At 29.5% G+C, this 12,429-nt stretch overlaps 1 protein-coding gene across 2 annotated transcripts; it reads left to right on the top strand.

The window, feature by feature from the left end:
• Positions 1-459: 459 nt before the first annotated feature.
• Positions 460-9,161, top strand: LOC110694782 (protein SAR DEFICIENT 1-like). 2 transcript variants are annotated; one of them, XM_021871955.1, is made up of 7 exons: positions 460-852; positions 1,231-1,306; positions 2,240-2,789; positions 5,246-5,406; positions 5,583-5,795; positions 6,032-6,131; positions 6,650-9,161. In XM_021871955.1, the coding sequence occupies exons 1-7, from the start codon at positions 767-769 to the stop codon at positions 6,814-6,816; spliced, it is 1,353 nt and encodes a 450-aa protein (XP_021727647.1). In that variant the 5' UTR covers positions 460-766; the 3' UTR covers positions 6,817-9,161. The 2 variants fall into 2 exon arrangements, with proteins under 2 accessions (XP_021727647.1, XP_021727652.1); XM_021871960.1 differs by having other exon boundaries at positions 464-852; positions 6,653-9,159.
• Positions 9,162-12,429: the final 3,268 nt, after the last annotated feature.

Genomic DNA, 12,429 nt, shown 5'->3' with positions numbered 1-12,429 from the left:
ATTAATATCACTATATTCAACATAATATCAGTTGACACATATGTGCCTCAAGTTTGCAATAATATTATTGTAAACCATGTCCACATTATACTTAAGGTTACTATTTTCAACACATTATTGGCTGATACATGTATATAGAAATCTACGATATAATTATTGTAAATTGGGTCCATACAAATATATTTCCTACAAGCACCCTCATAAATGTAAGATTTGAACCAAAACCTTTTAAAATTCGAGAAAACTAACCTCCTGACAATCTCCACATAATTTTTATTAGAGAAGACTAGATTTTCTTTTTTTAGACGAGTAGAGAAGCTTAATTCTACACCTTTTAGTTGGTGATAATGCAAAATTGCAAACCCTTATCATTTTTGGTAGAAAAGGTTCATTTACTACTACAAAGACTAAACCAATAAACAACACGTAATGAATTGCTTCCTTTTTTTTTTTTTTTTTTTTTCATTGCGTCACCATTGTTTAAGTCATCTAAAGAGGGATTCTACTCGGTTACTTCCCAACACCAACCACGAAACTTCATTTTCTATTATAAATTAAAAGACTTCTACTTATATATCAGTTGACTGACTTTGTATCCCACTTATATCATGTCCTTTACCTCTATAAAACCGCAATACCCTTTCAATTAAATTTAGAACATTTAAACTACAAAATCTATCGACAAACTAAACTTAGATTCACATATAATCTCTTTCCAAATCTTGGTTTACAATTAATTTAAATTTCAGTTTTCTTTCGTGTTCAAATGGCTGCCAAACGCATTGCTCCTGATATCGAAAGCGATGATCAACCAAAAGAAAAAAGAATGAAATCCATGCCTTCTTTTGCATCGTACGTCATTTTGTTGTTGTTGTTGTTTTTTTTTCAAATGAATTTAAATAATTAATTAGTCTCAATAATTCTTGTAAACTTGTTTTATTTGTAAAAGTTTATATTTGTTAAAATTAACATGAACAAAGTATTTTTCAAATTTCCCTTAAAAACAAAACACTTTTTGAGTTTAATTTACATTATTTGTTCTATTTTTTATTTTCTAAAAATTAGTTAATTTTATAAAAATTAGTTAATTTTCTAACCTAATCAACTAATTTTTTTTTAACTTAACTATTTTTATTAAAATTAATCTTAATTAATTTGGAAAATCTTATCATTAATTTTTTGAAAATTTCAATTAACTTAATTTAAAGTACTATGTTGTTGATTTTGCAGTGTAATTGGAGAAGTAATGATGGCCAAGTCTTTGCAATCGTTCGTGAATTCATTTGAACCATTGCTTAGACGAGTGGTATGGCTTTTAAACTGGTCCACTCAATATTCTTCCGTACAATAATTATTGCAGGAGCAAAAATATCTTTTTAATTTTAATTTTTTTTGACAAGGTTTTTGTATTATTGAAGTCCTGAAATTTAAAAAGTTGATTTATGTATTTTTACTGTAGTTTATAATAAAAAATATTAATTGAGATAAATTTTAGTGATACTTCGTGGCTTGACTGAGTAGTAACAAAAGCCAGATATAATTGTTTTCCCTCATATAGTCATATATGATCTTAGGGTCTGTTCTCTTCAGATTATTTTTGATTTAGTTAAATTCAATTTATTTCAGTTTAGCTTCAACAATTTCAGTTCAGTTTCGTTCTCAATTTTCTTCTCTCATAAAATATTCAGTTCAATTTAATTCAGCTCCAATAAGTTAAGTTCAGCTTCAATAAGTTAAGTTAAGTTCAGTTCAGTTTAATTTAGTTCAGTTTAGTTTAATCAATTATAACAGACCCTTAGTTTCTCCGTAAATATTTTGTATCACTTAAGCTAGCTAGTACTCGGTACAAATAATTAGTTATATTTTTCTGTAACAAGTAATCATTCTATATCTAAGAATTTTTATGTTTTTTACTATATTACTTTCTATCCTTGCAAATCAAAAGTCTAGATTTTAGATGCCGGTTAATTTGTTCTAATAATGTAATACCAATTTATTTTTTATTTATTTATTTTTATCTTATCTATGAAACTAGCATCTAAATTTTGATTAGTTTAAACCCACTATACTTTTTTTAATACAAAAAAGAATTTTATTATTAGTTTTGTACAAAATAACCACTTGTAGTGGCAATAGCTTAAAAATTCCCAAACATTATTATTGCCTCATGTATTTGTATTTTTATATCATTGATCTGATTAAATTTATGCTGATTTTTGACTGATTTAATTTTAAATAGGTTAATGAAGAAGTTGAACGTGGCATTCAAAGAACCATGCGTACCATGACTAGGGTTCCATCGTTTAGAATACAAGCACCAGAACCAGCATGCATGCAATTAATGTTTGTAAATAAAGATTTGCCAACAATATTTACATGCAACAAAATCACAGACATTAATGGAGACTCTCTCAATCTCATGCTAGTTGAAAAGATAGGTGACCAAATCATACGAAAGGTTCCACAACACCCTATCAAGGTTGAAATTGTAGTGATCGACGGAGATTTCCCGTCTACGGATCGTGATATATGGACCGTCGATGAGTTTAATGGAAAAATCGTTAAGGAAAGATCAGGACGACGTCCACTCATTGCCAAAGATGTGCATTACACTATAAAACATGGGTATTGTGTAACGCTAGGCGAAATCGAGTTTACGGACAACTCTAGCTGGATTCGAAGTAGGAAATTCAAACTTGGTGCAAGAGTGGTTCCTGGAACCTCAAGTGATGGTAGAATTCTTGAAGCTTTAACTGAGGCTTTCATTGTCAAAGACCAACGTGGAGAAGGTTAGTTCACTTTTTGTTCTTTCTTTGTTTGAACATACATTTTTAATTTTTTTTTTTATTTACTTATTATTTGTTTTTTTAATATATATATTTGGTTGTTCACATGTTTTTTTTTTTTTTTTTGGTAAATGTTTGTTTACTGAGTATTACATATAATACTTCCTTTGTGCATATTGTGAGAGTGAAAGCTAGCTCAAGTGATTAGAGTTTTAATTCCTTCTCGCTTCCAAAAGATTTTGGGATCAATACTCATCATTCGCCCCTGTGGCTCTCCAAATGACTCATGACAATTTTGTAAATAAACCAACAACTTTATTCAATTGTAGAGCCTACAATAATAAAAAAAAATTGTTGATTTATTCACAAAAATGCCCCACGAGAAACAAGTTTTGTTGGAATTTCCCTCTCTAAACACCAAAAACATTGTTCATAATGTTCTTAATATATCTTTCTTTTATTTTTGTTAATGTGGAACTTTAATTTAAGTACATTTATCAATAATATTATAAAAAATTAATATTACATAATTGCATGATAATAATTCAACAAAAAAATATCTAATTTTTTTTTTCTTATGTATAATTGACCATTTGTTTATTTTATACCCAATTTGGTATAATTTAAAAGGTTGATGAAGCATAAAAAATTGGCCATTGTTTAAAAAGGTATTATGTGATTATTTAAGATAAAGCTATAAAAAGCTAAGTAGATGATAATTATAAACAAGATTAGTTGGAGCAAAATTATTGGATCTAAAGAGATAATGTGTATGAACATATGAATAATTCACATCTATCACTCAAGGTTTGGTGAAAAGGACTAGTGCTTTTGATGAGAATGATGCTCTTTATGTTTGGCATCTTTCGAAAGACTAATATACTTGTACTTAGTAGTCGTCGTTGACCTAATAAAATATTTAGTGAACACTTCTTAGATGAACGTATGTATTATTTTGTGTGGTTCTTGCCATTCTACTTTATAAACAAAGTCTTATCACTTTAATGAATAGACCCCGCGATGAATAGGTTGTTGCTCCCTGGTAAAAAAATCGTATAGTGTTCGTTGTATTGGAGAAGAAAATCCTACTTTGTTTTGTTAATTTACTAGGTTATCCCCGTGCCATGTACTTTTAAAAATAACCTTTTTTATAATTTATATTAAGTTGCTTTATATTGTATATGAAGAATAGAATTAAATATATAAATAATTTACTTATATTTAAGGAAAGTAAATAAAATTGTAATCACAATCAAATATAAAACAAATTAAGTATGTGAAACTATAATTTATGAGAGAAACTTGGTTAATTGAATTTATATAGACATTTATGCAATAAAGTCAAAAGTATAGATTAAAAATTAAAAAATAATCATTAATAATTTATGACATCATACATAAAATTGAAGGAAAAAAAATTTAATGTGAGAATGGCACATAAGATTGTTTCATAATTGATGATGCCAACAATGTTTTGTTATAATACGGAGTAATAGTTAATAGATTAATTATAATTATAATTATCTGTTTTGTTTTAATTTATGTAGAATTATGCTAGTACTAGGTTAAGTCTTGTGCCATGCACGGTAATAATTAAATTTTATAACAAAAATTATAAAGAATGATGTTAATTTAACAATAATTTACCAAAAAAAATATTTGTAACAAAATAATAGTCTTTAATTAAGGATATTGATGGTTAAAGTTATGTCTCGACAAATGTGCAAATTGAATTATAACATATAAAAAAAGGAAGAGTATTATATAATAAAATAATTTTGTTTGGTTGTTCTTATAAATGTTATGCATAATTTTTAAGATCTATACAAAGTATGCTACCAAATATTTTTTTTCTATTTTTAATTAAAATAAATTTTAAGTTAGAGGAAAAAAATTGATAATATTTTAATAATCTTGGATAATGATGTACGAAGTATTTCAATGCCTTAATTTTAATCTATGCTACTATATTTGTAACTAAAAGATTCCAAGTATATAAAATATATGTTAAAAAATAATAAAAAAAAAATTAGTTGAGTATGATTTGATTAAATGTGTTGGAAAAATGAAAATAAGTATTATTGTAGGTTATTGGAAGTCATTCAAATTTGGCAAAATAAAAATAAAGAAAGAAAAAAAAAAGCGGGAAATTTTTTAATGACATCTTGACAAGTGTCACTTTGGGTTCGCTTTTAGTATACGTTAATTGATTAACACATGAAACCTATTTAAGTATATAAATAAGAATTATATTGAACAATAAAAATAATTTCATAAAGCAAATTATTAAAGTAATTACTACGTATTAATTTAAACTCATTATGCTCCTACATAAATTTTTAGATATAATATACTCGTATTAATATTGCTTGCACTATAACTTTATGACTTTTATCAATGGAAAATATAATTGATATAAATTTTTTTAAATAATAATTTGTGAAATTTTTTAACTGCAGTATACAAGAAGCATTATCCACCAATGCTTGAAGATGAAGTATGGCGTCTAGAGAAGATTGGCAAAGATGGGAAATTCCACAAAAGACTTGAACTAGCCGGCATTAAAAGTGTGCAAGATTTCTTAAAACTATCTGCTATCGACTCAATCAAGCTCAAGAAGGTAATAACTCTCTTCGTGAAACACTATAGCCCATTAGCCCTTCAAATTTAATAGTCACGATAGTAATACAATTAAATAATGTGACAACTAGTTACGGAAGAACGACAAATACGATGTAATGTAAATTTTCCAAAGACAAAGGCTAATAATGAATTTAATTATGTGATATGGTACAGATACTAGGTGGGAAACGAGGGAAAGCAGGAATTCCAGATAGAATGTGGGATTCAATATTGAAGCATGCAAAAACGTGCAACGTTGGCAACAAACTTTACATTTGTCAAGGATCAAATTTTACAATCACTTTGGATGCTACTTGTAATATTTTTAGCATACACAACATTGATGGGGAATTATACTCCAATTCAGATTTCAGATCCTATATTAAGGTATGAATATTTGTCATTCTAATTTTTTTATTTACTACGGAGTACTATTTTTTTTAAATCTTTCAAAAATAAAATAAAAATAAAAATGCAAATTTCTTATTGAATTAATATTTTTGTGTATGCTGCTTGTGATTAGTACAAATACTAAGTACTAAGATTTTAAGAACACTATTAAGAGAATATTAATAGGATGTTCTAATTTCAATTTTAATTAATACATTGTTTGACATTTTCAGAATGAGACAATAGATCAGTTGGTGAAGAACGCGTATAAAAATTGGGCTTCCTTGCAAGAAGTGGACAGACCAGTCAATGAGTCTTTGCAGCTTTCTCAAGGTGAGCAATTTTTTATCTAGGCTCTACTACAATTTTTAAGAATTATGCTAATATAAACACATAACGCGTAAACTTGTATATAAATCTTCATTATATCGTAAAATCTTAATATATAAATATAATAATTTAGTGTTAAGTTAACTCATTTAAAAAAAATGAGTATATTAATAAAGTTGATAAAAAGTAGACCTCTTTAGAAAATCGCATGTATTGAACAAAGGATGTCTAGACTTGTAAACTTGTATATTTCCGAGATTTTTATTACACAGTCATACATACAATATTTCTTAATTTTGTCTCAATTATTACAAAATTGTATATTCCTATTCAATACCACCCCTAGTCCCCTACACTCAGCTCACATGATTAAAAGCAACAAAAAGCATTAAACAATTTCACTAAATCATAATTCAAGTTATACCTAAGGTATGTTTTTTATAGTTTAACATTAGACTTGTAATCTTAGTGTTATTCTCATCTTATGGATTTTCTTTTTTCTTATTTTCTTAAATTAAAAGCAGGAGATTATGTAGCAGAAAGCAGCACTCATATACAATATGTTATGCCATACGACATAGTAGGTGGTGGACAAATTATGGGAATAGAAGGTGGTGATATGATTCAAAACAATCTACCAATGGAATTAATTGGAAATTGGGTTACATCACCACAACTCTTGCTCTAAAGAGAAATAATATATATTGCTACATGTAAATATTTATATAATTTTATTTAGTGTGGTACGTAGTTTGATCTACACCAAACATGTAGCGCAAACTATTTTATTTAGTCTTTTATTTGCTAATAGATAAACAACATTATGTTTTAGGTTTCTCTCCCCATGCTTCAATGTGTGGAGTTACACTATATAGCTATAATGTGATAGATATTACGGTTTTTCCGTCACAATATATTATATTTAGAGAAAATTGTGAGAAAGGACCTTTTAAGTAGTCGACTTTTTGAAAAATGACCTTTTAAGTTAAAATTTGTGAAAAAGGACCTTTTAAGTTGCATTTTGTTTGTAGAGGGTACTTGGGAGCTCTTGCGTAGTGGTCAATATCGGAGCTCCGGCGTTTACTATCACGTGACTTATTATTATAAAAAAAAATAAAAAAAAAAAACAAAAAACCCAAAATTTCCTCTTTCCCGAGGAACATGAAAGGGTTAGGTCGGGAAAGAGGGAAATTTGGGGATTTTTTGTTTTTATAAATAATAATAAGTCACGTGATAGTCAACGCCGGAGCCCACCATGCAAGAACACCCAAATAACCTCTACAAACAAAATGCAACTTAAAAGGTCCTTTTTCACAAATTTTAACTTAAAAGGTCCTTTTTCAAAAAATCGACCACTTAAAAGGTCCTTTCTCATAATTTTCTCTTATATTTATAAGATATTATATATTGTTATTATATTGTCAGAGAGTTAGTTACACTAACTATTGTATAAATAGGCTTAGTCTTCATTTAGTACATTGTACAATTCATTTCTCTACAATTTACTTTGAATGAAATATCCTCATCTTATTCTCTCATACTTCTTCTTCGTTTGTCACTCTACATTTCTATATGGTATCAGAGTTGTAATCTCATCGAAGATTAGGGTTCTACGCAATTGTATTTTCTGGATTTGATTACTCTGTTTCACTTCCAGTTTTGTTTGATTTCCGAAATTCGATTGGGAATTTCTTCCGATTGTTGAAACTTCTTGCATATCTTGAATTTCTTGGATTTAGCTCAGTTTTATTTTTTTGGCAATTTGTTGCAATCGTCTTCATTTTTTTTCTGGAACTGCGATTGGTTTTTGGAGTTTGAAGTTCTTTTAATGGCGTCTGGAGGAGTTTTTGGCGATAACAATGGAGGTCAGTAGAATTTAGGTAATCTTGATCCTCTTTTTATTGCTAATTCTGATATCGTACTTCGTCTTTGGTTGCGGTTCAATTTTCTGGTAAAAACTTTATTAGATGGAGTAGAAGTGTTAGGCGAGCATTAGTTGCTAAGAATAAGGATGAATTCATTACTGGATCTTTAAGGGAACATGATATTTCTCATAGTGATTATCAGAGATGGAAAAGAGCAGATTATGTGGTGTTAGTTGGATTTTGAGTTGAATGAGTGTTGAATTAGCTGATGATTTTTCTTACATTGAGTCTTCATCTGAACAATGGAAAGAATTGCATGAGCGATTTGGTCAGTCTAATGGACCTCTGATATATCAATTGAAGAAGGAAATTGATGCTTTAAAACAAAAAAATCTGAGTATCATTGCTTATTATGGCAAAATCAAGAAATTGTGGGATGAATTACAGAGTTCGAGAGCCTTTCCTACTTGTAGTTGTGGAGCTCTTAATAGTTGTACTTGTCAATTTCTTAAGAAATTGACTGATCTTGAAGGAGAGGATCGATTGATGTAGTTTCTTCTTGGACTTATAGTGGTTATGATTCAACTATAACTAATATTCTATCCATGGATCCTTTACCTATAATCAATCGTGCTTTCTCAATTACTCAACAGATTGAGAAATAGAAGGAAGTTAGTGGTTCTACTGAACACATTGCTGAGAGTAGTGCTATGGATGCACAAAGGATGGCTAGAAATGGTTTACATAGGTCTGAACAAAATAATTTTGGTGGTCAAGGAAGTTCTGGACAAAATACTTTTGGATAAAAGAAAGATTGGAAGAAAGAAAAATACAGTAAGAAGTGTGATCATTGTAAGGAGAAGGGAGACACTGCTGATACTTATTTCAAGATACATGGGTATCCTAATTGGTATAATGCAATTAAGGGTTCTACGGTGTCTAGTATGCAGTCTGGTCGACAAAGGATGGCTGCAAATGTTCATACAAATCAAGAGACATCTGATTCACCTCTTGTTTCTTGTGGAAATTCTAATAATGCTGGTGGAATTGATTCAGACATGTTAGGTGCTATCTGTAAGGAGGGAGATCCCATCGTAAGGGGGTCCTTCCTTAGATGCCCATGGCCATTTAAAAGCCTAGGACTTTACACTTGTTAAGGTGTAGTAGGATTTGAATTCCTAACTGTTTGGGGGACCTTGAATTAGAATTAATTCTATCATCACGCTTTTTTTTAAGAAACCAGTAGGAGTCGCCAATGAGTTTTGGGAAAACTCATAAATCTCGTTCATGCCTTTCTTCCATGTGGAGTTCATAGAATAATTAGCACGAATCGTAAGTTCACCCATGCTCAAATTGGTCTACATAAACCAGAAATGAGTTCGGGAGTGAGGGTACTAAAATAACGTTCCCTTTAGGGGGGAATCGCTATCCTAGCCCTAGTACGACCTCTACTAGCTCTTCCTTTTTTACAATTTCATCACCAAACAATATATGCAACACGATACCTAAAACTAAGTTAGTTGATTTTATTTACACACATTAATTCACGTATGAATTACATTGCAACTTTGTTATTCTTTATTTAATTAAATTCGTGAATATGACAAGAAATAAACAATATTCGCCTTGGCTTAAGTGCTCAACCAACAATTAATTATTCAATTCTAATCTTATTTAACGCAAGATACTATGTGGAATTGATTAATTAAACCTTTTAAAGTGATCAAGCAAAACTAATTAATTAATTAAAGTTCTTTTAAACAAGAAAATAAAAATGATGTATCTAAGTGCTCGGGAATTTACCACTTCTTTTTGCTAGATCTCTGTTTAGAACACATAAGGATTCCTTCTTGTTGGGAAACCTCCACCGTAGTAACAAAATATCAAAAGGGGTGAGTGTTTAGGAAAAGAGGGGTTAGGTAGCACAAGTTCACAAGTTTTTCGCCAAAGCTTAGGGTTAATTTCTGTCTGTTTAAGCCTCGGATTAAGTCTCCTATAGGGAAAGAGTAGGTTTAGGGTTTTGAACATTCTGCTGCAGCAAGTGTCGCACGCAACTGGATTAGTTGCGCGTGGCCACCCAGCGCAAGTGATTGAGCTGCGCTGCTGTTGGCAGCGTAGCTAATTGTCTTGCGCGCGGCTTTATGGCAAGATTTGATTTTCCAATTTTCTGAAATTCTGAATCTATAACGAGGTTGCGCCGAGTGTCACGCGCAACTGAATTAGTTGCGAGCGCCAGCCTAGCGCGACTCCTTGAGATGCGCGTGTTATTTTTTGCGGCAGTGCTTACTTTAACCTAGGCGCTCCTAAATCTGAAAATTTTTGCCTACACCCCGAAGTAGGTAGAGATGCCTACACCCCCACTCCTTCTTAATGACGTCATCTTGGTTGTTTTTTCCGTTGTGAATTGCCTATAAAATGTTCATTTTCATCACTGTAAAATGTTCACTTTTGTATTATTAAATGTTCATTTCTGTATTATAATTATTAAATGCTCAATTATGCTAATACAACATGAAATATTAAAATTACTTTAGTTTTGTATTTGTGTTTCTAGATAACTATTTATAGTAGTACTCAAGGACAAAGAAAAAGTTCATTTCCTTCTTAATAAAGTTCATTTATAGTAGTGCCACCAAAAATTGAATAATTGAATATTAAACTAAGAGTACAATACAATTCTACATATATTATATATCAAACACAATAAAGTGAATAAACTTCTTAATCCAAATTCGATAAATTCAATCTTGTGTCATTAATTCATGTTGCGCAACTCCATGTCTTTGTGGTTCTCTTCTTTTTATCATCTTCTTTCCTTGCTATTGTGCGGTCTAACACACTATATGCACAAGTCTTATTTAATTAAAATAAAATACTATATTAAATTTGAGCAAGAATAAAGGTTGAAATGAACTAATTTTCATATGAATATAAACATGGATAAGTATGAAAATTGACATGATCGTTCAGTATACAAATGGATATGTATTAATATATGAATGAACATGTATTAATGTGAAAATGATTAACTATTAATATGAAAATGAACAACTATTAATACATTAATGAATATATTTACGAATATGAACATTTATTAATATATAAATGAACATATACTTCGTATTAGTTTGAAAATGACCATAAAAGATAATTATGGTTGAACACATACATAAAAAATACGTCAATAAACACAATTGAAGCTATCAGTATATGATTGACTATATATTCATATGAGAAAAGAATCAAAATGAACCTGAAATATTTAAACATTTATCAAAATTTTAATAATCGTGTGTTAATATGTGAATGACCATATACTATTATGTGATTGAATATCTACCAAAATAAAAATAAAATTTTTTCAATATATTATGATATGACAGTATCCTAATATATAAATGAATATTTATCAAAATGAAAATGAACATGCATAAAAAAAAATTAAAAAAAAAATAAATAAATAATGAAAAAAACAACCAACCAAATTTGTTAATACTTATATTCCTCCAGAATTATTTTTTTTCTCTGAAAGTGTTTCCTTCATTCTACAAATAAAAATAAAATAAAAAATAAAATACAAAGAATGTATTGGTTTAATTAACTAGTTTTAGAACAAAAACTACCAAAAATATAGTATTATACTTACGTTGATACCATTTCCATGGTTGATATTTCAACTATGTTCCCGAAATACAATCGCAACAAAAAATTTAGTAAAACCTGGAGTTTATACTCTTTTTTATTCCAAACTTGAAGAAAATAGCTTACTCTTTTAGAATTTTGCCTTTGTTTTGTTGAATTTCGAAGTGATTGAACAATTTTTTGTACTAATTTTGTCATTAAAGTTTTTGATGAGAGAGAAAATGGTTGAGAGATGAGTGAGAAGAGAGAAAATGGCTGAGAAATGAGTGAGGAGAGAGAAAATGCAAATAGAGGTTTTGTACAGTGTGAAGGTAATTGGGTAAAATGTAGCATTTTGATGGGAGTGTAGGTAGAGATCCCTGCCCTAGGGTGTAGGGATAGATAATTATCCTAAATCCGTCATTATTGGGTTTTAAGTATGGGCTTAAGCCTAATTATGATCGGATTTAATTAATTGGACTTTATTTAGCTTTATTTCTTGGTTTGGGCTAGTCTTTCGTGTTTTGTGGTTTAACCAATTATCCATAAGAATTCTTCACTTTGATCCAACATGAAGATGGTTTTATTTATCGTCATTGCACTTCCTGTCTGGAAAGGAGGCCAAAAGTAGGTGTCTACAGTTAGCCCCCACTTTGATCGAGTCTAGAATAGACGATGATCAAAGTAGTCAAGGAAATAAATCCGAGACTCATTCTGCGAAATTCTCAAAGAGTAGAGAATCTTTCAGAAATGCTAAGGATGTAGAAACGATCCTTGATTCGCTAAGTGTATGAAACAAGTAGCTATAAAGGCAA

Source organism: Chenopodium quinoa, unplaced genomic scaffold (assembly GCF_001683475.1).
Source record: "Chenopodium quinoa cultivar QQ74 unplaced genomic scaffold, ASM168347v1, whole genome shotgun sequence".
Taxonomy (NCBI): Eukaryota; Viridiplantae; Streptophyta; class Magnoliopsida; order Caryophyllales; family Amaranthaceae; genus Chenopodium; species Chenopodium quinoa.
This window is presented reverse-complemented; position numbering and strand designations above follow the sequence as displayed.

Bases quoted from the DNA above. Each gene is read 5' to 3' on its own strand.
- LOC110694782 (XM_021871955.1), top strand. From the start codon at position 767: ATGGCTGCCAAACGCATTGCTCCTGATATCGAAAGCGATGATCAACCA. The intron at 5,796-6,031 runs GTATGAATATTT...TGACATTTTCAG, and splicing joins ATTTCAGATCCTATATTAAG to AATGAGACAATAGATCAGTT. The intron at 6,132-6,649 runs GTGAGCAATTTT...TTAAATTAAAAG, and splicing joins GTCTTTGCAGCTTTCTCAAG to CAGGAGATTATGTAGCAGAA.